Source organism: Nannospalax galili, unplaced genomic scaffold, assembly GCF_000622305.1.
Source record: "Nannospalax galili isolate Female #2095 unplaced genomic scaffold, S.galili_v1.0 scaffold809, whole genome shotgun sequence".
Taxonomy (NCBI): Eukaryota; Metazoa; Chordata; class Mammalia; order Rodentia; family Spalacidae; genus Nannospalax; species Nannospalax galili.
Window position 1 is genome coordinate 2,337,601 of NW_008360015.1, and position 26,651 is coordinate 2,364,251.

The window sequence follows — 26,651 nt, forward strand, 5'->3', positions numbered from 1 at the left end:
GTCAGAAGAGGGAGTTACAGGTGGTTTTAAGTGGCATGAAATGGGTGCTGGGAACCCAAGCTGGTCCTTGCTCTTAACCTCTGACCCATGTCTCTAGCCCAGACCTGGAATTTCTTCAAAGAAGGAACTTCCGGTTGTAAAGAGGTGGGGTCTAGATAAAATGCAACTGAGCTTTCTGTTTGTTTTTGATTCAGTACAAACTGTGTGAGACCCTGTCTCACAGCAAATAAACACAAACTTAGTCACTCTTCTGACCCACCAGGCCTGAGAGAATCTAATGGTAATTTATAACAAAACACTTGAGAAGCTGCCAGTACTGCATACGCTCAGGAAGATGATATTGATGATAGATGATAGATAGATAGATAGATAGATAGATAGATAGATGATAGGCAGACAGGTGACTTATATAATCAATCAATAGATATAGACGATAGAGCGATGATCCAGAGATGATATATAGATATAAAGATGATAGACTGATGATAGATATATAAATACATGATAGATGACAGATATACATAAATGATATATGATTGATGATGGATAGATGATTGATGATAGATAGATAGATGATAGATAGATAGATAGATAGAATGATACTACTTTTTTAAAGAGAGGAATAAGACGCCCACACGGTTCCAAAGAACGTTCTAGCCTCTCGCAGGAGCAGCTGTTAGGAAGCACATCTCACCCGCTGCCCAGCCTCTGACCGCTCGCTGAGTTTTGCGCCTGCGCCGGCCGCCCGCGCTGCGGCTCTGCGCCTGCTCAGTGGCCACTTCCGGGATCTGTCAGCCGCTCCCTCTGGGCCTCCCTCCTCCGCCCGCTCTCGCTGGAGTCTGTTCGCGTTGACTGACCAGAGTCCGCGAATCCTCCGCTGCGAGCCTCCCGACCGCCCGGGGCAGGTAAGGGGCCGCAGCTCGAGTGTCCGGCCCACGGGCCTCCGAGCGGCGCGTCTGGTGGCCGGATTTGGAGCCGCGGGGGCGGCGGGCCCGGGGCTTAGGCCGCGGGGTCTGGAGCAGAAGCGGGGACGGCGATTGGCGGTCTTTGCGGTGACCGCTGCGCCGGGGCAGCGTATAGCTGTGACCCCTTATCACCGGCTCCTCCTGTCACCTCGTCAGCGTCAGAAGGCTGGCCTGGGGCAGCCCCGCGACCCTTGAGTGATGGGACTTATCCGCTCCAGGGCCTCTCCCCCCAAATCAAAGTTGAGCTCTTCGTAGAGTCTTTTTAGAAGACCGCAAAGGTCCCATCCCAGCCACGTTGTTGAGTGATCCTGGGAAGGTTGTCTTTTATTTGTCTTTATTTATTTTATTTTATTGGGGGGGGTGTCTCACTATGTAGACCAGGCTGGCCCGAAACTCACTATGTAGACCAGGCTGGCCTTGAACTCACAGAGATCTGCCTGCCTTTGCCTCCCAAGTGCTGGGACTACAGGCTGAGCCACCAAGCCCGACTTAGCCATTGTTTATGTATATGAACGTTTTTGCCTACATGTAGGTGGGTGCATCACAGTGCCTGTGAAGGTCAGAAGAGGGCATCCAGATCCCCTGGAACTGGAGTTATAGACAGCTAACAACCACCATGTGGCTGCTGGGAACCGAACCCAGGTCCTCTGCAAGAGCAGCCAGTGAGTGCTCTTAACCGCTGAGCCATCTCCAGTCCCATGGCACATGCTTTTAATACCAGCATTGGAGAGTCAGAGTCAGGTAGATCTCTGTGAATTCAAGGGCAGCCTGGCTACATAGCAAGTTCCAGGCCACCTGGGGCTACTGGGAGACTCTGTCTCAAAAAAGTAAAATAAAGCGATTTGTTGTCATACTGTGGATTTGGAGCCTTCCCCCTACTTATCACCCAGATTACTGAATGACCTAGTTCTGTGTGCACCATTTTTTATCAATTCTATTTAACCTTTTGGTTTTGCATACGCTTGGGGATTATCAGGTCTCTAAAAATAGAAGTTATCAGTTTGTTGCCCTGTTAGAGGATGGGTCTCACCAGCTGCTTCAGACCACAAAGCTTTTGGGAGACCTCCAGTTCATCTGCTAGGCACAATTGGAGGAGAATCCTTATGGAAAATTCAAACTCCAGAGGGGGAGGAGTGATAGTGTTTTGATCTAAGTATTTCATCTTTGTTAGAGCAAACCCTGCATAAGGAAGTTGTAAATGGTCTGCTGAGGAAGTTGGAAGTGAAGCCGGCTGAATGTTGGCAGGGTGTGGTGACCTTGTTAGAGCACCTGGTGTTGCTGGGTTTGGTAAGGAGAGTGATTAGAAACTAGATGAATCAGAGTTGAAGTTGGCCCTGACCAGGAACTGAAATTGCAACTTCTGTGAATACTATTCACAGTGGAATAGGACCAAGAATTTATGCCTATGTCAATGTTTCTAAGTTCTGGGATCTTTCTAGGGACTATTGAAAAGCTTTCGGTCAGGAAGAAGGGGGGTAGCAAATAGATCTATTTTGGGCTAGTCCCTGTAGTACATATTTTCACATGCTTTCCATGCAGTCCTCCTGCCAGGAGCCTCACTGTCTCTATTCAAGATCTGCTTTAGAGATGAAATGGAGAATGACTCACTCAGGGTATCCTTATTAGTATGTGTCAAAGCCAAGATTCCAGCTCAGGTCTACCTGATGGTCTCCAGAGCCATGTATTAGAGTGATTCTACTTGAGGGAAGGCAGGGATGTAGCTCACTGGTAGAGCACTTGCCTGGCATGCACATGCCCTGGGTTGGCTCCCTAGCACCAAAGAAAGAAAAAACTAAGTGATTAAGAAAAAGATTAAGAGCTGGGCGTTGTGACGCACAGTCTTTAATCCCAGCACTTGGGAGGCAGAGGCAGATCTCTGAGACTAAGGCCAGCTTGGTCTTCATAGTAAGTTCTAGGCCAGCTGGGGCTACAGGGAGACCCTGTCTCAGAAAGATTTTAAAAAAAGAAAGAAAAGAAAAAAAATTGTTTTTTTTAACTTTTTATTTCTGTTTCTGCATGTGTGTAGATACACGTACATGCAATGCCCATGAAGGCCAGAAAAGGGCATCAGATCCCCTGGAGCTGGAGTTACATGGTGTTGTGAACTGAACATGTGTCATGGGTGCTGAGAGCTGAACTCTGGTCTTTTGGAACTGCAATAATCACTGTTAACTCAGCCATCTCTCCAGCCCCTTCTCCCCCATCATTTCTATCGCACACCTCTAAACAGTAAAGATTGAAACCTGTGGGTCTGGAGGGATGGCTCAGCTGTTAAGAGCATTGGCTGCTCTTACAGAGGACCTGGGTTCGGTTCCCAGCACCCACGTGGCAGCAAAGAGCTGTTCGTAACTTCAGTTCCAGGGGATCCGATGCCCTCTTCTGACCTCCTTGGGCATTGCACAACACAAGTGCACTTATATACATGCAGGCAGTACACTTATACATATAAGGTAAAAATAATAATAATTAAAATATTTTTAAAAACTGAAACCCAGCCAGACGTGATGGCACACGCCTTTAATCCCAGCACTTGGGAGGCAGAGGCAGGTGGATCTTTGTGAGTTCGAGGCCAGCCTGGTCTACATAGTGAGTTCCAGGACAGCTGGGGCTACAGAGAGACCCTGTCTCAAAAAGACAAAAAAAAAACAAACCCTGAAATCTGTTAATGTCAAAACCTATAGTGTCCCTTTTCCTCCACAGTTTAGAAATTACTAAAGATTTATTTCGACGAGTTAAAAATTCAAACTGTTGGAAATTTCTCCTTTTTTGTTGTTCTCTTTGTTTCGAGACAAGATCTGTGTAGCCCAGGCTGGCCTGAGATATGGTGGGAGAGCCTGCCTCTGTCTCCTCTGAATGCTGAGATTATAGGCATATGCTATCATTTCTGGCTTAAGCAATCTCACTTGAATTCACTTAATTTTTTTTTTTTTTTCTTTTTTTGTCTTTTTGAGACAGGGTCTCCCTGTAGCCCCAGCTGTCCTGGAACTCACTATGTAGACCAGGCTGGCCTCGAACTCACAAAGATCCACCTGCCTCTGCCTCCCGAGTACTGGGATTAAAGACGTGTGCCACCGTGCCCAGAATTTTTTTTTTTTTAATTTCCAATTGGAGCCTAGTATGTGTAAGGTGCTGGGTTCTGTACTTCATGCCAAAAAAAAAAAAAAAAGTAAATGTGTTAATTAAAATACAAATGCAATTAGAGCCTCTTTGTGAGCTGCGATTTGCTTTTCTAAACATGTAAAAAGAAAAAAATAATGATTTAAATATTTGCACTCTTTCTCTTGGCATTTTGAGACAGTCTGTGTAGCTCAGGCTGGCCTTGTACTTATTAATGTAGCCAAGGATGATGGTAAGCTCTGATCCTCCTGCCTCTGCTTCCCCAGTGCTGGTTTTACAGGTGTGTAGCACCACACCCAGCAGGGTGCCCTCATTCTTAGAGTGGAGTAGGAAGCACTGGTGTTCCTTTGACAGTTGAAGACATGAGATGTTTCTGTTTAAGGGTATACTTCTTTTTGATGTTCAGGTTCTTCTCGCAGTTTCTTTTCTTGCCTACTGGCACTTATTTCTGCTCTGTCAGGGTTAAGTGTTGTCGTATGCCCCACCACCTTCCTGTGGCTCTTCCATTCATTTCCTGGGGATGTCAGAATTTCTGTCTAGATGGATGGGATGACACATGCCTATAATTCCAGTACTCAGGCTAAAGCAGGAGGATTGAGCGTTGGAAGCTAGCCTGGGCTACAAAGTGAGACCCTATCTCAGAAGACATGTCATTTCACCCTCATCACCTTTATCTCCTAACAGCTAGGACTTTTTCCTACCCAGTGGCGATACTATTATAACTAGGAAAATGAAAACAGTTTCATATTGTTATTGTTATATAATGATCTAGTTCAAATTCAGACTCATTATACAACATATTTTTGTGGTTATTTTTAAACATAATTATAATCAACTTTCCTTTATGAAATTTGATTTTCATAGTTCTTCTAAAATAGAGTACAGATTCACAGTCCTCTGGCCTCTGCCTCCCAAGTGCTGGGATTACAGGTATTTGCCCCAAAGCCTAGTCACTGTTGCCTTTTTAAAACAGTCAAGGCCAGTTGTTCTGTAGAAGGGCACACATCGGGTATGTGGGTGAGTGTGATATGTGTGAATGCACACGTTGTGACACAGCATGCCTGGGGGACAAAGGACAACCTCTGGTGTCCATCCTCACATTCTGGCAGAGTCTCATGTAATTTGCAGCTGCCTAGGCCAGGCTGCCTGGCCTAGGAGCTCCCCAAGATTGCCCTGTTACCACCTCCCATCTCTTGGTTAGACACTGGGATCACAGAGGCGTGCACTACTGCATCCAGCCTTTACTAGGTTTGGGGGATCTGAACTCAGACCATCTGGCTTGTACAGCGAGTGCTTTAAACACCCAGCCATCTTCCAGCCCTACATGTGGTTTTAACTGTTTATTTCTTCCTGGTGTTGTTTAATTCCTTTCCCCTTTATTTCCTATAAACTGAAAATTAGGTCTGGATCTTGATTGCATTTAGAGTATTTGGCATTCCCATTTTATCTCTGGATTGGTTGTATCCAAGACTTACCTAGGATAGTCCTGTAACCTGTTTGCATGCTGTTATTCTTTTTTTTTTTTTTTTTTTTTTTTTTTACGTATGAGTGTTTTACCTGCGTGTTTTATGTATGCCTGGTGCCTTCGGAGGCCAAAAGAGGGCCTCCTGCATTCGATCTCCTGGGATTGGAGGTACTAGGAACTGAACCCTGGTCTTATGCAAGAGCAGCCAGTGCTCTTAACCACTGAGCCATCTTTTGACCCCCCAGTTTTCTTCTTTCTTCCTTTGCTCACTGAGTATTGAACCCAGGGCCTTCCACATTCTAGACAAGCACTGTGTCTCTGAGCTACATTCCTGTCTTTACACCATGATTATCAGCAGTGTCTCCTTTTACTCTTACAACTAGCCTAATGTCGTAATGTGGTATGGATGAAAAATTAAATCACTCTGATCAGTGATACTATGTGTGTCTGTGTCTGTGTGTGTGTCTGTATATCTGTGTATCTGTGTCTGTTCCCTCCCTTGAGAGGCCTGTCAGGTTAGATTGTTCCACTGTTTACTGTGAGAAGCTTGGTCAACATAATGACTGCAGGTGTCTTTATTATAAAGGTCTGGTTTTCCCTTTGTAATTAATAAGTACATGAGACTGAATACACATTCTTCCCAGTCTTAACCTTTAATTTGAGAATCCATTAATGACCTTGACAAATTCAATTCTGCATTGCTGATTACAGTGCTAGTTTGGTTAAGTGATAAGCTTTGACATTGAGATGAATTCTTTGTCATGGGAAAACGGTGTTTCCTTTATCCCTCAGCTAGCTCACCCTGGGACCACTGAAACACAGCTGCCTGACTTCTACTTTAACTGCTTCTTTTCCTGTTGCTCCTTACAGCTTTCAGCCCTTTGAAAACACTAAGAATCATGTCCCTGCATCAGTTTCTACTAGAGCCCATCACTTGCCATGCCTGGAACCGGGATCGTACCCGTAAGTATACTGTGAATTTTGCTGCTGTTTCTGTGTGTGTGTGTGTGTGTGTGTGTGTGTGTGTGTGTGGTGTAGACACATTTGTGTGGGTGTATGCACACATGTGGAGGCTAAAGGTTGATGTCAGGTGTTTTCCACAATCACTCTACACCTGATTTTTTGAGACAGCGTCTCATTGGACCTGGTGCCCATCGATTGGGAAAGACTGGCATCCTAATAAGCTCCTGGGTTCAAACTCAGCACTGCAAAAGAATAATAGCAACTATTGGAACAGTTAGTGTTTTGGATTGGGAATACTCAACGGGTAAGACTAAAGAGAAGTAATCCAAAATCCAAAAAACTCTGAAATCTGGAATCTAAAATGCTTCTTATTCCAGGTGTTTTAATACGAGCAGTCACTCTTCAGTTTCCCCAGGTCCCTGGTGCTAGGCAGCCAGTGTGTGCTCTTTTTTCATTATTGAGTTTTTGTGTATTTCATACAGAGCATCTTAATCTTAATCATCTTTATATGCCCTTCCCCATTTTCCCCTCCCATAGCCCCCCCCACTGGAATTCATACATTCTGTTATTTGTGTTAAGGCTTATTGTGTCATATTGGTGTTGCAGTGTCAGTGCAAATTCATCACCAGTATGTACTCTGTATCTCTATAGGTTTGACATTGAGCCTAAGTAGTAAGTTTATACAGTGTGCACTATAACTTTGTGGGTTCTTTTTTTTTTGGTCTTTTTGAGACAGGGTCTCCTATAGCCCTGGCTGGCCTAAAACCCACTATGTAGATGAGGCTGGCCTGAAACTCAGATCCTCCTGCCTCTGTCTCCTGAATGCTGGGGCCAAAGGTGTGCGCCACCATACGCACACATGTAGCCACACATATAACACACACAAAAAAAATTAAAATGTAAAAAAAAAAAAGATACCTTTATATGTATTTACCTGAACCATGAATTTGTTTGGGGGTGGGCTGGGTTTCAGGTAAAGGCTGAAATAATGAAAGGCTTCTAGGTGTGGTGGAACATGCCTGTTATCCTAGCACATGAGAGGCTAAAGTAAAAGTCTGAGGCCACACTGAGCTGAATGATAAGTTCCAGGTCTGCCTAAGCTGATAGCAAGACCCTTCTCAATAAGTAAGTAAATAAGTAGATAGACTACCCGACACAACACAAAGAATAATAAAAAGAATTCTTGGGGAAATTTAAGAACCACACTTTCTTCTGATTTGGGGGATTTTTTTTTCCTCTTTTTCTCTGTGTGTGTGTCTGTCTGTGTCTGTGTGTGTCAGAGAGGGAGAGAGAGTAGTATATGCATGTATGTGTACACGGAGGCCAGATGAGGATATTGGGTGCCCTGCTATATCACTCTACCTTACTGCCTTGAGACAGTGCCACCCACTGAACCTGGGGCTGGGCTGGCAACCAGCAAGCCCCAGCACTGAAGTTACAAGCACAGTTATGGCCATGACCAGCTTATGTGGGTGCTGAAATCCAAACTCAGATCCACAGGCTTGCTTTGCACATGCTCTTACTCACTGAGCCATCTCCACAGCCCTCTTTTGGTTTTGGTTTGTTTTTTGAGGGGGTGGTTCTTTTTGAGACAGGGTCTCCCTGTAACCTCAGCTGGCCTGGAACTTACTTTGTAGACCAGGCTGGCCTTGAGATCTGCCTGCCTCTACCTCCCAAGTGCTGGGATTAAAGACATGCGCCACCACATCTGGCTCTTCTTGTTTTTCAAGAGGATCTCACTGTTGGCCCAGTTGGCTTGGAACCTCCTATGTAGACTACACTGCACTCAAACTTGCAGTCCTTCTACCTCTGCCTCTCCAGGTGCTGGTATTATAGGCATGTACCACCATGCTTGGCCTGGAAACCGCTTTTTATTTATTGATTGATTTATTTATTTAAAATTTTTTTTTATGTGTGCGAGTGTATTGCCTGCATGTATGTAAGTGTACCTGTGTCGTGAAATGTCCACAGAAGTCAGAAGAGGGCATTGGATTCCCCTGGAACTGGAGTTACAGATAGTTGTTAGCTGCCATGTGGGTGTTAGGACTTGAACCTGGGTCCTCTGCAAGAGCATCTACTGCTCTTAACCACTGAGCCATCTTTCCACCATTTAAAAACAGCTTTCCGGGGCTAGAGAAATGGCTCAGCGATTAAGAACACTGGTTGTTCTTGCAGAAGATCCGAGTTCGAATCCCAGCACCCACATGGCAGCTAACAACTGTCTGTAACTCCAATTCCAGGGGATCTGACAGCCTCTTCTGTCCTCTGCGGGCATTGCATGACACAGGTGCCCTCCCCTACAGGGAGGCAATACACGCATACACATAAAATAAAAATAATAAATAAAATTTTTTTAAAAAAAACAGCTTTCCTATTCTGTTTAAAATGCCAACACCCACATGACAGCTAACAACTGTCTGTAACTCCAGTCCCAGGATATCCAACAGCCTCTTCAGACCTCCGCGGGCACTGCACGACACAGGTGCACTTACCTACATGCAGGCAATACACGCATACACATGAAATAAAATAAAAATGCTCTGTAAAATACATAATTTGCCAGGGCGTGGTGGCGCACACCTTTAATCCCAGCACTTGGGAGGCAGGGGTAGGCGGATCTTTGTGAGTTCGAGGCCAGCCTGGTCTACATGAGTTCCAGGACAGCTGGGGCTACAAGGAGACCCTGTCTCAAAAAGACATAAAAAAATTTTTTAAATGCCAGCAGGCCAGGCACCATAGTGCATTCCTTTAATCCCAATACTTGAGAGGCAGAGGCAGGCAGATCTCTGTGAGTTCAAGGCCAGCTTGGTCTACCTAGTGAGTTCCAGGCCAGCTGGGGCTACAGGGAGACCCTGTCTCAAAGAAAAGAGAGAGACAGAGAGGCCCAAAACAAATTACAGTGCCAACAGTCATGTCCCTTTTCTGATGGCAGGATGATAGTGATGGTTTTCTGATGGTAATGTGTTAACAGTCATTCTCACTTCTTTCCAGAGATTGCTCTTAGCCCCAATAATCACGAAGTGCACATCTACAAGAAGAACGGCAGCCAGTGGGTGAAAGCCCATGAACTCAAGGAACATAACGGACACATCACAGGTAAGGAGCTGTGGTCTCAGCGTCTTTCCAGACAAAGCACTCTTCTTTGTAAATGAATAGCCTCATAAAGTGGGCCTGAAATTTTCAAGCTGAGCAGCATTTACTGAGTTTTCTTTGTAGAAAATTTGAAAACATACAAAAAGAAAAATGACTTTAATCATTAAGTGACTTGTGGCCTGGGTGGTACACAGCACACTGAGAATGTGGAAAGCGCTGCACCTGCCCTGCGGGCAGGATGAGCCACAGTAGCAAAAGCTAGACCACGTGAAAATACTAAGCACTAAGACAGTAAGGTAGGCTGTGTCCTAGTGCTGCAGGATGTGTGTCTTCCAGAAGTTTCCTTTGTGTTGTTTTTACAGCTAGGAAGATTTTCTAAAATATTGGAAGGAAACTCAAGTAATACTAGTCAGTACTACAGAGAACAGTGAGGCAAATGGCAGAGTTCTAGAGTACTTTCTCTGTGTTCATTGCTTGTTGTTAACTACCTGATCACCTCCACCACTTTTTTTATTGTTTTGTCTTTTGAGTCAGGGTCTCCCTGTAGCCCCAGATGGCCTGGAGTTTGCTATATAGACCAGGCTGGCCTTGATCTCATAGAGATCTGCCTACCTCTGCCTCCTGAGTAATGGGATTAAAGGTGTGCACCACCACACCCAGCCACTTTTTTTTTTTTTAATGTATATGAGTTGTATGAGTGTTTGCCTGCATGTATGTAAGTGCACCCATGTCAGGCAATACCCATGACAGAGGACAGAAGAGGGTGTCAGAGCCCCTGGAACTGGAGTTATGGACAATTGTCAGCCATGATGTGGGTGCTGGAAACTGAACCCAGGTCCTCTGCAAGAGTCACCAGTGCTCTTAACCACTGAGTCTTCTCTCCAGCCCCCTCACCTCCACTTTTAAAAAACATTTTATTGGCTGAGGAGATGGCTCAATGGATAAAGTGCTAGCTATGCATGCGTGAGGACTGGCGTTTGAATCCTCAGAGCCCATGTAAATGCCAGGCAAGCAGCTGCCTGTAATCCTAACAGGAGGCAAAGGCTGGGTCCCTGATGCAAGCTTGCTAGCTAGACTAGCTGAACCTGGTGAGCTTTGGGTTCAGGGGAGACCCTATCAGTAAATAAAGTGGAGAGAAATAGAGAAAGACATCAGCCATCAACTTCAGGGTTCTAAGCATGTGTGCCCACACATATGTATGCCCACACACATTTGAACATGCATACACACACTATGCCAAAGAAAACCATTTCATTGTAGAAGATGGAGGGCCGAGTATGGTGGCACATGCATTTAGTTCAGCACTCAGGAGGCAGAGATGGCCTCTGCGTTCAAGGCCATTCTGGCTTACATAGTGAGTTCCTTGCAATCAAGGGCTACATAGTGAGATCCTGTCTCTAAAAAGAAAGGAAAAGGATGGGGGCTGGAGAGATGGCTCAGTTATGAGTATTCGATGCTTTTACAGAGGACCCACTGGTGGCTAACAACTATTCATAATTCTAATTCCAGGGTTTCTGACACCCTCTTCTGGCCCTGCAGGTACTGCATGTATATGATGTGCTTACATGCAGGCAATACACTCATACACATACAATAAAAAAAATTTTTTCAGTTCTTTTGAGACAGGGTCTCTCTGTAGCCCAGCTGTCCTGGAACTCACTATGCAGACCAGGCTGGCCTTGAACTCACAGAGATCCACCTGCCTCTGTCTCTCAAGTGCTGCTATTAAAGGCACGCATCATCACAACAAGCATTACCTAATTTTTTTTTTTTCCCCTTTGGTCTTTTTGAGACAGGGTCTCCCTGTAGCCCCAGCTGTCCTGGAACTCACTATGTAGACCAGGCTGGCCTTGAACTCACAGATATCCACCTGCCTCTGCCTCCCAAGTGCTGGGACGACAGGTGTGCGGCACCACACCCAGCTAGAATAAATATTTTTTTAAAAAAAGATAGAAGCCAGACATGATGGTACACACCTGTAATTCCAGCACTTGGGAGTTGGAGGCAGGAGGATCAGGATCCTCAGCTCCATAGGGAGTTTGGGGCCACATTGGGCTGCTTGAGACCTTGTCTCAAAAGAAAAAAACCCACTTATGTTCTACCTGGTTTCAGAAGAATCCTGAGACCTTCTAGACACTTTGGAGAGAAACATCCTTGGCTTTGTGTGAAGTGGTAGCCATAGTGGGGGAAGGATGGGAGGAAGCTACTGAGCCCAGAATCACCCCATGACTGGTACTCACCTGCCAGTACCCAGTCCATTTTCATTGACCAGATGTAGCAGATGACCTGTGTTTCACTTGCAGGTATTGACTGGGCTCCTAAGAGTGACCGCATTGTCACTTGTGGGGCAGACCGCAATGCCTATGTCTGGAGTCAGAAAGATGGCGTCTGGAAGCCAACCCTGGTGATCCTGAGGATTAACCGCGCAGCCACTTTTGTGAAGTGGTCCCCGCTAGAGAACAAGTTTGCCGTGGGGAGTGGAGCCCGGCTCATTTCTGTTTGTTACTTTGAGTCTGAAAATGACTGGTGAGCACACTGCGTACTCTTTGCTCTCTGGAGGTTTGCACTAGGACTGCTGTGCCCTTGGGAACCTGCTGAGGCTCTGTATTGCAGCTTAACCTCGCTCTCCCTTCCTCACTCTGACAGTCTCCATTCCATTCTGTCTACTGGAATGCTTTTGTTCTCATGTGCACATTAACTCGATTCTTAAACCTCTCTCTCTCTCTCTCTCTCTCTCTCTCTCTCTCTCTCTCTCGTTTTTTGTTTTTTGAGACAGGGACTTGATCTCACAGAGAGTCACCTGCTCTGTCTCCCAGATGCTAGGATTAAAGGAGTGCGCCACCAGGCCCGATGCACTCTTTTTGCTTAATTTTCCTTCCTTCCTTTTCCCTTCCCCTCTTTGTTCCTTCCTTAATTTAGCCATCCTTCTTATAAAGCTGGGCATGGTAGCACTTGCCTTTGATCCCAACACTCGGGAAGCAGAGGCCAGCCTTGTCTACATAGAGCGTTCCAGGCCAGCTGGGGATACAGGGAGACCCTGTCTCAAAAAAACAAAAAATTCTATCCTTCCCTACTTCCTTTCCTCCTCCTTTGCCTCGTTTTCTTCCTTTGCTTCCTCACTTCCTTCCCTTCTTTGCTTTATTCTCCCCCTTCCCTCCTTTCACTTCCTTCTCCCTCCCCTTCCTTCCACAGTTTGACAGGGTCTTGTTCTGTAGCCCAGGCTGGCCTGGACTTTGCTCCTCTGCTTCAGCCTGCTAAATGTTAGCATCTGTCACCATGCCCACTTGTCTAAGTTCTTGCTTATTTTCATCTGCAGGACACTGCTGTTGCCGCAGTGCTGCTGAAGTTGTGTTTTCTCACTGTGATGTTTAACGTGTGAACTGGAAAGAGTCTCAGTAACCTGAGGGCTTTTTGTTGTTGTTTTTGATTCTCATTTTCGTTTAACAGATCTGGTCTCTTACAGATAGCAATGTTTTCCTTTCTTTGGAGCCTATTTGCTACTCATATTGATAGCTTGGAACATTTTACTTGTTTAAACTGTTGAAGTAAAATCACTAGAATCTTACATATTCAGGATAATTAGGCTGTCATAGTTTTGGTGGGGTTTTTTTTGTTTTTGTTTTTTTTATATAAGTAGCTGAGCCAATCAAAATACAGAGGTTAGTTTCATGGCTAAATAGCTTTTCCTAACAACTCTTTCCTACTCATTCTGGTAGGAAAGCAGGTCACATTTAGAATGGATGGTAAACACCCTTCGACATGGAATTATGATCCAGTAGCAGGTGGCAGTGTTAATGTTCTACTAAAAATAGCAGAGTACACTTGATTCAGTGAAATGATGCTCTCTGTGTTCCGCAGAAACGGTGAAAGGAGACATTACCATGTAACATTTGCCATTTACTAAAAACTATTTAGTATGTTGAGTGCTTTGCCTGCATGTATGTAAATGTATTCAATACCCACAGAGACCAGAAGAGGGCGTCATATCCCCTGGAACTGGAGTTACGGGTGGTTGTTAGCTACCATGTGGGTGCTGGGAACAGAACCCAGGTCCTCTGCAAGAGCAGCCAGTGCTCTTAACTGCTGAGCAAGCTCTCCAGCCCCCCTCCCCCACCTTTTAAATTACATTTATTTATTTGTGTGGCAGGGGAGGGGTGTACATAGTGTTTGGAGGGTAGTGTGTGGAGTCAGAGGACAGCTTATGGGAATCAGTTTTCTTCCACCATGTGAGTTCTGGGGATTGAACTCAGCTCATCAGGCTTAGTGGCAAGCCCTTTTTTTTACCTGCTAAGCCATCTTGCCAGCCCAAACCTCAGAGCTTCTTTTTCTTTGAAAGAAAGTATAAATTTCAGCAATATTAAATGAATTATGACATGTATTTTTCCTTCAAGTATGTGTAAAAAATAATTAGACTGAGAAAACTTTGCTTGGTAGAAATCATTTGTGGGTTCATGGTAATAAGTAGATAAACTTTAATATTCCTGCATTAAAAATGAGAGTTACAGTCTCAGAGGTGTATTTTAAAGACTTATTTACATTTATGTGTGTGCCACATGTGTTCAGATGTCCATAAAGGCCAGAAGAGGGCATGGGATCTCCTGGAGGTAGTTTGTAAACTGCCAGATGTGAATGCTGGGAATTGAACTTGAGTCTTAACCTCCAGCTTTTCTAAATTTATAAGAAACATTTCCTCCTAGCTGAGCTTCAACCACAGTAAATGTTTGCCATTTTTATTCACTGAGAGGTGGTCACCCATGTAGGCAAATTGGGCCTCACCATTGTATCAGATGTAGTCTCTGAAAAGAAGTGTATTCAGTGCAGTCTCTTACCTATAGAACAGCTCATTAGGCAAGGTGTGGTGGCACGCCCCTGCAGCCCTAACATTGGGGAGTTTGAGACCAACCTGGATTACAAAGCAGGTTCCAGGCCAGCCTGATCTGTACATATAGGGAGAACCTCTCCCAAAGAGAATAAGCACATGGTAACTGCCCTTCAGAAGGAACTGTTAAAACCTAGGTGTACAGGCTGGAGAGATAGCTGACTGCTCTTGCAGAGGACCTGGATTCAGTTCCCAGCACCCTCATTGTGGCTCACAACCATCTGTAACGCCAGTTCCTGGGGATTTAACACCCTCTTCTGGCCTCTGAGGGCATTGCACTCACAAGTATACTTACATGCAGGCACAACACTCAAACACATAAGATAAAAATATTTAATTTAGTAAATTTTTTTAATGTGTATGCGTGTATTGCCTGTATGTAGGTAAGTGCACCTGTGTCGTGCAGTGCCCACAGAAGACAGAAGAGGTTGTTGGATCCCCTGGAACTGGAGTTACAGAAAATTGTTAGCTGCCATGTGGGTGCTGGGGTACGAACCCTGGTCTTCTGCACAAACAGTCAGTGTTCTTAACCACTGAGCCATGTTTCCAGTGATTTAAAAAAAAAAAACAAAAGAAGGCTGGAGAGATGGCTCAGCAGTTAAGAGCACTTGCTACTCTTGCAGTGGACCTGAGTTCAGTTCCCAGCACCCATATTGCATGGCTCATAACTACTGTAACTCCAGCAGCAGCAAATTGGACACTTATACTCACATAGTATGCATTAGTCCCTTCCCCATACACATAAATAAGCAAGAAAAGAGATAAAATAAAATGGAAAAGAAAAGTTTGTTGGTATGATGTAAGATTTTTTTTAAGTGTCGTTTTTTGTTTTGGTTTTTTGAGACAGTGTCTCTCCCAGGCTGGTCTTGAACTCATTGTGTAACCCAAACTGTCCTGAGCTCTCAGCAAAGCTCCATCCTCATCTTCCTAAGATCATATGGTGCCATGACTTGGAGTAACCCTTTTCAAATGGCACTAGAGAATTAGAGGCTAATCAATACAAGAGTCTTCAGATTCCTTGGCTCTGGTTTCTCTTTGCAAAAAGCATAATAAAAAGGGGGCAGGCGTGGGAGTGGCTGGTGAGATGGCTCAGCAGGTAAAGAGCACGTACTACTGCTAAGACTGCTGACCTGGGTTTGATCCCTGGATTCATTATGATGAAAGAAGAGCACTGACTCCTGCAAGTTGTCCTCTGACCTCCACACTCAGGTTGTGACATGCACATGTGCACACACACAAAATTATGTTTTTTTTAATTAAAGAAGGCTGGGTGTGGTAGTGCAGACCTTTAGTCCTAGCACTCAGGAAGCAGAGTCAGGTGGATCTACTACTTACTACACAGTAAGACCCTGTCTCAAAAAAAAAGAGAGAATAAATTGTAGCTTCATGGAGATTTGTAAAGGAAATCAAGCTTACAACTCAAAATTATCCCAAAATGGAATAAGAAATGACTGTAAATTGTAATAAAATTTCAGGTAGTTTTGTACTTCAGGGCTTCGTTGTTTGCTCTGTGCAGTACAGGTGTAGAACTCAAGGATTTTAGTGTGCCAGGCAAGTATTGTACTCTGAGCTCCATCTCCACCCCTCAAACTTCAGGGTTTTTTGGGTTTTGAGGAAACCATGTAATCCAAGCAGACCTGGACCTTGCTATGTAGCCGAGTGTGACCTCGAACCTCCAGTCCTGCCTCTACCTCCCACATGTTGGGATTACAGGAATGCCCACAGCACACCAGGCTTTGGTTCTCATCCCTAACATTAGCATTACATGTGTTCTGAAAGCTCATAGGTTGGTGCCAGAGGTGATTGGGTTCTTTCCTCTGTCCCTTCAGAAATGTACCGCCTCTGTCAGGATACATGGTGGCCAACATAAAAACGGTGCCTCCATGTTTCTACCTGGCACACATTCCAGATGGCACACCTTTTTATGTTTGGGGGGACAGTGTGTGAATAAACTAAACTAGTTTCTCTGCTCTCTTAGGTGGGTGAGCAAGCACATTAAAAAGCCAATTCGCTCCACGGTCCTCAGCTTGGACTGGCATCCCAACAATGTTTTGCTGGCTGCTGGCTCCTGTGACTTCAAATGCAGGTGGGAACAAATGCTTACTGCAGACTTGAGCTGCTTGCTCTTCAGCCGTCAACAGATGCCCATAGTGATCCTTTTCTTTGTAAGCTTCTGTGCTAGGCACTGGGAACATGAAAGGAACTTGTGATCTAGAAAAGGAGCTAGCGGGGCTGTAACTCAGTTGGTGGAGGGCTTGCCTAGTGTGCCCAAAGCTGGGTTCCATCCCCAGCACTGCATAAATCAGGCCTGATGGTACATGCCTGAATCTCAGCACTCAGGACGTGGAGGCAGCTAAAAGAAAAGCAAGTGATTCCAGCTTCATGTTGACTCTCTGGTGGTGGAGCTGTGATACTCCTGCCTTTAGTACCTATGTGGAAAATTTCTGGAAAACCCGGTCAGGGGTTTATATTTAGGAATACCCAAGGTTTAATTTAAGGAAAAACAGACAAGACAAAACAAAACAGGATTGGGGATATAGCTTAGTGGTATAGTTCTTGTGTAGAATCTCCCAGTGAAGGAGCTGGGGCACGGCTCAGTGGTACAGCACTTACTCAGAATCTCCTAGAGAGGAGTGTGACTCAGTGGTGATGTTCTTGCCTGGCATGTTCAAAGCCCTGGGTTCATTTCTCAGTATTACAGAAAAAGAAGAACAACAAATGTGTTTTGTTTTGACTGTGAAGATTTAGTTGTGTTCTGTAGTTTGGCCATTTGTGATCTATTGCCCAGTCAGACTGACTCTTGGAACACAGAACAAAATGGCACTCTATGGGCCTGTTGGCATATACCTCACTTTCGGCACACGGGAGACACTCACTGGCCATCTTGTTGATGCCCTTACTCTCTAAAGTCCCTGTTGCCATTGCCATGTGGAGTTGGGTTGGAGGACACCTGAGTTCCTTCTCTCCTTCTCTTCTTTTTTTTTTTTTTTTTCTTCAAAATTTATATATTTATGTGTATTTCTGTTTGTACCTGAGTATATAGGTACATGGCACCACCTACATACAATGCCTGAGCAAGCCAGAAGAGAGTGTCAGATCCCCTGGAGCCAGAGTTATGGGCAACTGTGAGCTGCCCAGGTCCTCTGAACAACAGTGTACTCTCTTAACCACTGAGTCATCTCTCTAGCCCCCCAAGTTCTTTTAGGGAGTCTCTCTTTTTTTTTTTCCATTTTATGTTTATGAGTGTTTTCCTTGCATGTATGTAAGTGCACCACATGTGTATAATGCTCAGAAGAACCCAGAGGACCTGGGTTCAGTTCCCAGCACCCACATAGTGGCTCACAACCATCTGTAACTCTAGTTCTAGGAGATCCAGTGCTCTCTTCTGACAGCCTCTCCTGGCCTCCACGGGCATTGCACACACATGATACACTTACATGCAAACAAAACACTCATACACATAAAAATAAATCAGCAAAAGGCTGATTTCATCCACTTCCTCTCCCACTGTTCTTGCCACAAAGCTGACAAGTTGACCTGAGTTTGGGGTGCCAGCTCATCACCTGGCAGGGGTAGGGAGTGGTCTGCTCTTTCTCACTGGCCTCTTGGCTTTTCCTTTAGTGTGTCTGTCCCTATTACCTGTTTTTTTTGGTGTATGCATGTACATGTATAAGTGTGGAGCCAGAGGTGGCTTTGGGGGTCTCCCTCTTGTCACTTTGCATCTTACTGTTGTCTCCGCCCTGCTCAGTGCTGGGGTTACAGGTGTATGCTACCATGCTCAGCTTTTTACATGGGTGACAGGGATCTAGACCTAGGCATTGTGTTTGTATAAGTCACTTTACCGACTGGCCATCTCCCCAGCCCAATTATCTTTTTAAGCATGTATTTTTGTTGTTGTTGTTTATTTAAATTTTTTTTGCCTTTTTGAGATGGGGTCTCCCTGTAGCCACAGCTAGCCTGGAGCTTGCTATGTAAACCAGGCTGACCTTGATTTCACAGAGATCCACCAGCTTCTGTCTTCTGAGTACTAGAATTAAAGGTGTGACACAGCTGCATGTAATTTTTCTAAGATTTATTTTTATTTATGTATATAAACATTTTGCCTGTATGTCTGTCTGTGCACCACATACATGCAGTGTCCATGGGACAGAAGAGGGTGTCAAATCTGTGGATGGAGGCCAGCCTGGTCTATATAGCAAGTTTCAGGCCAGCTGGGCTGCATAGAGACTGTCTCAAAAAAAAAAAAAAAAAAAACCAAAAAGCAGAGACAGTGATTTTCCAGGTTTAATTGGCCTGGGGGACCCTCAGACTACTGTCTCAAAGTGTTTGAATCTGAACTTGTCCATCAGATTCTGTTCCTTTTTTTAATTTTATTTTTTTATTTTACTTTATGTGTATGCATGTATTGCCTGCACGTAGGTTAGTGTACCCATGTCGTGCAATGCCCTCGAAGGTCAGAAGAGGCCATCAGATTCCCTGGAACTGGAGTTATGGACAGTTGTTAGCTGCCATGTGGGTGCTGGGATTCGAACCCGGGTCTTCTGCAAGAACAACCAGTGTTCTTAACCACTGAGCCATCTCTCCAGCCCCAGATTCTGTTCCTTTTCAAACTGGACTCTTCCCATTCTGGATTTCCTCAGGTAGGAGCCCGTGACCTGCTTTAATATTCATGTTTTCCTTGGCTTTTTTCTTCTTTTCCTGCAGAGTGTTCTCCGCCTACATTAAAGAGGTAGATGAGAAGCCAGCCAGCACACCCTGGGGCAGTAAGATGCCTTTTGGTCAGCTAATGTCTGAATTTGGAGGCAGTGGCACTGGTGGCTGGGTACATGGGGTCAGTTTCTCTGCCAGTGGGAGCCGCCTGGCCTGGGTCAGCCATGATAGCACCGTGTCTGTTGCTGATGCTTCAAACAGCGTGCAGTGAGTATTCACCTTTGGTTTGTAAGGTGAAATGTGGGGGTGCACGCTGGGGACCACACTGAGGTTGCCCTTCCTTAGGTATCATACGGAGAGGAGCTGCCTCTAAACTTAAGGGATTGTATGTAAATATCTGTTGGAAAATTTCAAGGAGTTGGGACTTTCTTCCAGAAACACTTCTTAGTAGAAATGCTGGTAGTGTTCTTATGAAAAACCTTCTGGTATGCCACTAATAAGAGCCCCTTCAACATGGCCAGGTTAGTTAGTCTGTGTTTCATGAACCTTTTCCAGGGGAGATGGGAACAAGTGCCTACTCACCCAGACAGTGTACCGTGACAAAGCAAAGATTGATTCCACTGAAATCCAACTCGGCTGAGCAGCAGGTTTACTGGACTTTTTTATAGAGCATGGGTGAGAGGTTACCAAACAGGAGCATGGGTGACCCCGAAGCAGCCATACCACCAAAAGTCTCACTCCAGTATGAATGACACTTCCCCATGACTACACAGGTGAAACACCCCCCCACACACACAGTGTAACTCTTCACACACTACACTATACATTCTAGCACCTTCCAAGACTGTGAGGCCACTGAGATTAGGGCAGAATCCCATGCAGCTGGCTGGGAGGTGCAGGGTGGGTGGCTAGACTCTTCCGATGAGGTCCTGATCCACCTCCTCCTGTGAGGAAAGGTCAGCTGTCCTGCAGGACTTCAGGGTCACTCACAGGTAGTCAGAGCTGCAATGAGGAAGATGATGGCTGATTTGCTTGGAGGATAGCACCCTACAGCAGTCTGTTACTCTCAGTTCTTTACATCATGTCATGGTCACCCACCATCCCTTAACAGAGGTCCAGGCAAGGCATGGTGGCACATCTGTATTCCCAGCACTCAGGAGGTAAAGGCAGGAGGATCATGAGTTTGAGGCTAGCCTGAGCTACATACTGAGGACCAATCTCAAAAAAACAAGGACAGTGCTAGCATGTGGTACAGTTACATACATGCAAACAAAACACATAAAATAAAAATAAATCTTTTCTAAAGGGGGCTGGATCGCGTTGTGGCACATGCCTTTAATCCCAGCATTTAGGAGCCAGAGGCAGATGGATCTCTGTGAGATTGAGGCCAGCCTGGTTTACATAGTGAGTTCTGCACCAACTAGGGCTACAGGGAGGCCCTGTGTCAAAAAAGGGGTGGTGGGGGTTGAAGAGATGACTCAGTAGCCGTTAGGCACACTGGCTGCTCCTGCAGAGGACTAACAGTCATCTGTAACTCCAGTTGCAGGGGATCCAACACCCTCTTCTGGCCTCCACTGGGCATTGCACATAAGTGGTACTCTTACATAAATGCAGGCAAAACACTTTTTTTTGAGAGTCTTCCTGTAGCTCCAGCAGACCTGGAACTTGCTATGTAGACGAGGCTGGCCTTGAACTCACAGAGATCCGCCTGCCTCTGCTTCCTGAATGCCGAGACTTAAAGGTGTTCGCCACCACACCCAGCTGGCAGAACACTCTTACACATAAAATTAAAATAAAATAAAACAAAAACTTAAGGACCAGGGCTGTGGCTGTGGCTGAGTGATAGAGTACCTGCCTAGCATGCGTACCACTTTGGGTTCTTTCCCAACTACCACCAAGAAAAAGATCCATCCTTACTCTTTGTGGTCAGAATACAACCTCCTTTGTCCCTTGCCCCTGTGTGAAGCCTGCTGGAAGAACCCGATTTGTAGTGACTCATTTGTGGGTGGGCCACCTGCTGAGCCTAGAAGCACCTTATCAGACAGCAGAGTAAACTTGCTCATTGCAGCCAGAGGAAGACGACTGGAGCCTTTCTCTTCCCAGGAATCCTTGGTCTTTTCCTGGGGAGCCCTCCTCCTTTGGTAGCTAAAGGGCCTTCCCTGTGATAGGCCTCTAAAGTGGCCTCTCTGTGTGGAAACAGAAAAGCTGAGTTTACTATGGAAATTCTTTTGTGAAAGGTCACCATGTTAGAGATGTGACAGGGTCTTATTGTGTAGCCCAGGCTGGCCTGGAACTCACTGTGTAACCCAGGCTGGTCTCAAGTTTATGATCTTGCTCAGCCCCCCAAATAAAAGTGGTTTTATAAGCCAGGTATGGTGGTACAGGCCTGTAATCCTATCACTCAGGAAGCTGAGACATGAGGATCACGAGTTTGAGGCCAACCTAGACTACACTGTGACTTTGAGCGTGGGCTATATAGTGAGACCTTCAAAATACCAAAAGTGTGAAAGCTGAGGCAATGGTTTGGTAAGGTGTTTGCTGTGCAAGCCTGGTGACCAGAGTTCAATCCCCACTAAAGTTAAAAGGAGAGAACTGACTCCACAGAGTCCTCTGAGCTCCACACACATGCCATGGCACCTAGGTGCCTCCCCCCATCATCTGCCACACATAATAATAAACTATTTAAAAAAATAAGAGGTGAAGGCAGAAGGAACAGAAGTTCAAGTTATCCTTGGTGCCATAGTGTGCTCCAGTGTGGGATACAAGAGACCAAGTCTCAAAAAAAATAAGCTGAGCATGGTGGCGCACACCCGTAGTCCCAGCACTTGGGAGGCAGAGGCAGGTGGATCTTTGTGAGTTCAAGGCCAGCCTGGTCTACATAGTGAGTTCCAGGACAGCTTGGGCTACAGGGAGGCCCTGTCTCAAAAAGACCAAAAAAGAAATAATAAAATAAAGAAATGAAATGAAAATTAATGTAGCCAGGCTGATGAGGTGGCTCAGCAGGTAAAGGTGCCTGGTGTCAAGCCTGACAATATGAGTTTGATCAGTGGAGCCCATGTTATAAGGGATGAGAACCAATTCTGATGGGTTGTTTTCCACACACACTGTTGTATATGTACACAAAGTAAATGTAAAAACTTTTTAAATAATAAAATTTGCTAAGTCTTCTAAAAGGTATTTGCATGCACACACACGCACACACACACACACTTTTTTTTTTTTTTTTTTTAATTTTGAGACAAGGTCTCCCCGTAGCCGCAGCTGGCCTGGAACTATGTAAACTAGGCTGGCCTTAAACTCAGAGAGATTGGCTTGCCTCTGCCTCCAGAGTGCTAGGGAATAAAGGTATGCACCAAGCCAGGCCAGCCTGGTTTACATAGAGAGCTCCAGGCCAGCTAGGCTACATAGTGAGACTCTTGTCTCAAACAAAACAAAACAAATACCCAGCTACATTAAAAAATTCTTTGAGAGGAGTGTTGATTTTGTGTAGGCCACGATAACATTTAATGTTTTTAGTGCCTGCTTTTTTAAAAAATATTTTATTTGTTTTATTTTATTGTATGTATAGGAGTGTATTGCCTGCATGTATGTGAGTGCACCTGTGTCGTGCAGTGCCGCAGAGGTCAGAAGAGGGCTTCAGATTCCTCTGGAACTGGAATTGAGGACGGTTCATAGCCGCCAAGTGGGTGCTGGGAATCGAACCCAGGTCCTCTGCAAGAGCAGCCAGTGCTCTTAACCACTGAGCCATCTCTCCAGCCCCTAGTGCATGCTTATTACTATTACATATACTTGTTCATACTCATGTTGACTTACAAGCTGCCTTTTCCAGTTCTGTAAGTCAGATTCTGAGCTCCCACCCTTCCCCTTCTCCAACATAAATACCTCAAGAAGCAAAAGTCAAAGATGGAAAATAAAGTACAGGCTTTAAATGACCTATGTTTAAAATATTTTATTTATTATTTTTATGTGTATGCATATATTGCCTGAATGTAGGTAAGTGTACCCATGTCATGCAATGCCGGCAGAGAACAGAAGAGACTGTCAGATTCCCTGGAACTGGAGTTACAGACAGTTGATAGCTGCCATGTGGGTGCTGGGATTTGAACCCAGGTCTTCTGCAAGAACAGTCAGTGTTCTTAACTGCTGAGCCATCTCTCCAGCCCCTTTACATGACCTATTTATTAGCCCTTTCATCCAGTATCCACTCAAGGGGTCTCCTGAGACAGAAACAGTGTGTATGTGTGTGTGTATTCGTGCATCTGCTGTCCAACTCTCTGTAGCCCAGTCTGTCGTCAAGCTCACTATGTAGTTCAGACTGACCTGGAATTCAGAGCAGAGGCATGCCCCATCTGCCTGGTAGCAGTTAGTTTTCAAAAATGCATCACTGGGCCTGGAGAGATGACTCAGTGGGTAAGAACATGTATTAGTTACTGTTCTGTTGATGTGATAAAACACCATGACCAAAGCAACTTATAGAAGGAAGAGTTTATTGGACTTAAAATTCCAGAGGGTTCGCCTCCAAGGCAGAGGGGCAGGCAGATTGTTAAGCATCACTGAAGCTAGCAAACCTGACTGGCCTGGCAGAGACCAGAGGGGATAGAACCATATCATGCCAAGTGTATGTATGTGCCAGAGCAGAGAAAGGACCCTCCCTAAGCCTCTGTGGTCACTCAGTCCCTTCCAACTACACCAGCCTGGGATGACCAAACTGATGCTCATGTGCTAATCCAGTGTTGTTGTGGGGTGTTCTGTGGATGGCATTGACGTCAGCTGGCCTTGATAAGGGAGAATGTCCCAGATGACCCCTGTGGGCCTGGTTCATCAGATGAAAGGACTAAGCTGAGACTTCCCTGAAGGAGACTGTCCTGCAGACATTCTTCCCCAGAGTCCCAGCCTCCTTTCCTGTGGATTTCAAATTTGGGGCTTGCCTAGTCAGCCCCATAATTACATAAGCCAATTCCTTGCAATGAATCTCTTAATAAAAAAATAAAATAAAAATTCAGAGGATAAGCATCTAGAGGGCAGGAAGGCATCGCAGGAGCATCAAGAGCAGAAAGCTAAGCACTCAGATCTTTAAGTAGGCACAGGAAGCAGGCTGCAGTGGGATGAGACCATGTGCCCTCAAAGCCCACCCTCAATGATGACTTCCTCCAGCATGGCCACGCCTCCTAAAGGTTTTATGACCCTACCCAAACAGCACCACAAACTGGGGACCAAGAGTTGAAATACTTGGAGCCTATGAGGGACATTCTCATTCAAACAGCCACAGAGCACTTGCTGCATAAGCAGAAATACCTGAGTTCAAATCCCCAGCACCCTTTTAAGCCAGGCATGACCACATGTGCCTGTAAGCCCAGTGTTGGGAGGCAGAGACAGGCAGATGTGACAGCTTGCTGGCCAGCCAGCATAGCCAAAGCAGCAAGCTTCAGGTTCAGTGAGAACCTTTCCCAGGTTACATGCACGCATTGACACATGCACACAAAGTAAAAAGTACCCCACCTTTTTTATAAAGTAAGATGTTCTCTTTTTTTAATGTGTACAAATGTTTTGCCTGCATGGAAGTGTACCACCGGTGTGCAATACCCACAGAGGCCAGAAGAGGGTATTGGATGACCCTGGAACTGGATTACACACAGTTGTTAGCCACCTTGTGGGTGCTGGGATCCAAGCCCAGGTCCTCTGCTAGAGCAACCATTGCTCTTAACTGCTGAGCCATCTCTCCAGTTCGCACTTTACTCTTATTTGATTGATTGAGTGATTGATTGGGGGGGTGCTAGGGGTCAAACCCAGGGCTTTGTGCATCCCCAGTCCACAGGCCTGAGTTTGTGAAGGTCACTTTAGGGTCAGCTCGTGCTTAAAATTCCCCAAGGAGAGGTTGGGCCCTTAGAAGTGCTGGCCAGCACTGCAGAGACTTCTTGAGAAGGGGCCTTTGTTGTGCTGTCTGTGAAGATGCTGTGTGGGGCAGCTCCACTCAGCCTAACAAGTGCTCTTATGTTCAGGGTCTCAACTCTGAAAACTGAGTTCCTGCCACTCCTGAGTGTGTCATTTGTCTCGGAGAACAGCGTGGTTGCTGCTGTAAGTATCTCCTCCTCCTTGTAGTGTACTGCGTGCAGTCTCCAGGCCAGAAACAATATGTGCTCTGTGACAAGGCTGACTGACCTCTTGTTTCAGGGCCATGACTGCTGCCCAATGCTCTTTAACTATGACGACCGTGGCTGCTTGACCTTTGTCTCCAAGCTAGACATTCCAAAACAGAGCATCCAGCGCAACATGTCTGCCATGGAACGCTTCCGCAACATGGACAAGAGGGCCACAACCGAGGACCGCAACACTGCCTTGGAGACGCTGCACCAGAACAGCATCACGTAGGTGCCTCCAGCCCCGGGGCCCCTGGAACTGGGCACTGGATTTCTGTAGAGAAGTGGTTAGGTAACCAGAGTGCCCTCTGTCTTGCTGCATCTTACAAAGCCCTGTGTACTGCAGGCCCCAGCCTCCCTGCAGGGCTGAAAACAGGTAGGCCTGTATTCCCTAGCTGCTAAAGTCTTGTTTTCAGCTCAGAATGACCACCTAGTCATTCTGCAGTTCGGACCAGCCATGCCCGAGTGTGCCCTCTACTAGAGAAGCTCAGGCCCATTGCACGGTCCACCATTATGTGCAGGAATTAGGTTTCTTATGATGCCCATGGGAGCACAGGCCAGTAATCCCAGTACTTGGGAGCCTGGGACAAGAGTATTGGTAAAGGGCTGGCAAGATGGCTCAGTGGGTAAAGGCACTTGCCACCAAACCTGACAACCTGAGCTTAATCCCCAGAACCCACATGGTGGAAGAAGAGAACAAACTCCAGAGAGTTGTCCTCTGGTCTGTATATAGGCACACACACTCAACAAATAGATGTTGTTAAAAGGGAGTGGGGGAGGGCATGGTGGTACACACCTTAAACCACAGCTCTCAGGAGGCAGAGACAGGTGGATTCTGTGAGATTGAAGCCATTCTGGTCTACATAGTAGTTTGAGGCCAGCTGGGGCTATAGGGAGACCCTGTCTTAAAAAAAAGCAAAAAAACCCCCACAAAAACAAAAAAGGAGGGGTGGAAGTTGGGCATGATGGTGCATTCTTTGAAACTCAGCATTCTAGAGGAAAAGGCAGGTGGAGCTCTGTGAGTTCAAGGCCAGCCTGATCCACATAGTGAGTTCCAGGCCAGATAGGGCTACCAAGGAGACCTTGTCTCAGAAAAGGGAGTGGTGTGGGCTGGAGAAATGGCTCAGCAGTTAACACTGGCTGCTCTTTCAGAGGACCCGGATTCAGTTCTAACAGTTGGTGACTAACAGCTATCTATAACTCCAATTCCAGGGGATCTGAAGCAGTCTTCTGACTTCTGTGGGCATTGCACAACATGGGCGCACTTACATACATGCAGGCAAAACACTCATGAATAAAGTCTTTTAGAAGGAGGGGTAGGGGAGCAGGCCTGGGGGTGGGGGAGACTAAAAAATAATAAATATGGAAAGACCATTCTCAGT

The 26,651-nt window shown here is 45.8% G+C and overlaps 1 protein-coding gene across 1 annotated transcript in view; it reads left to right on the forward strand.

The window, feature by feature from the left end:
* Nucleotides 1-767: 767 nt before the first annotated feature.
* Nucleotides 768-26,651, forward strand: part of Arpc1a (actin related protein 2/3 complex subunit 1A) — a 29,285-nt gene continuing 3,401 nt past the window's right edge. Inside the window, exons 1-8 of the mRNA XM_008824035.3 lie at nucleotides 768-905; nucleotides 6,418-6,510; nucleotides 9,502-9,606; nucleotides 11,907-12,129; nucleotides 16,461-16,568; nucleotides 19,187-19,399; nucleotides 25,132-25,207; nucleotides 25,304-25,497. Coding sequence (XP_008822257.1) covers nucleotides 6,447-6,510; nucleotides 9,502-9,606; nucleotides 11,907-12,129; nucleotides 16,461-16,568; nucleotides 19,187-19,399; nucleotides 25,132-25,207; nucleotides 25,304-25,497 — 983 coding nt within the window. The 5' untranslated portion in view covers nucleotides 768-905; nucleotides 6,418-6,446. The remainder of the gene's footprint in view (nucleotides 906-6,417; nucleotides 6,511-9,501; nucleotides 9,607-11,906; nucleotides 12,130-16,460; nucleotides 16,569-19,186; nucleotides 19,400-25,131; nucleotides 25,208-25,303; nucleotides 25,498-26,651) is intronic.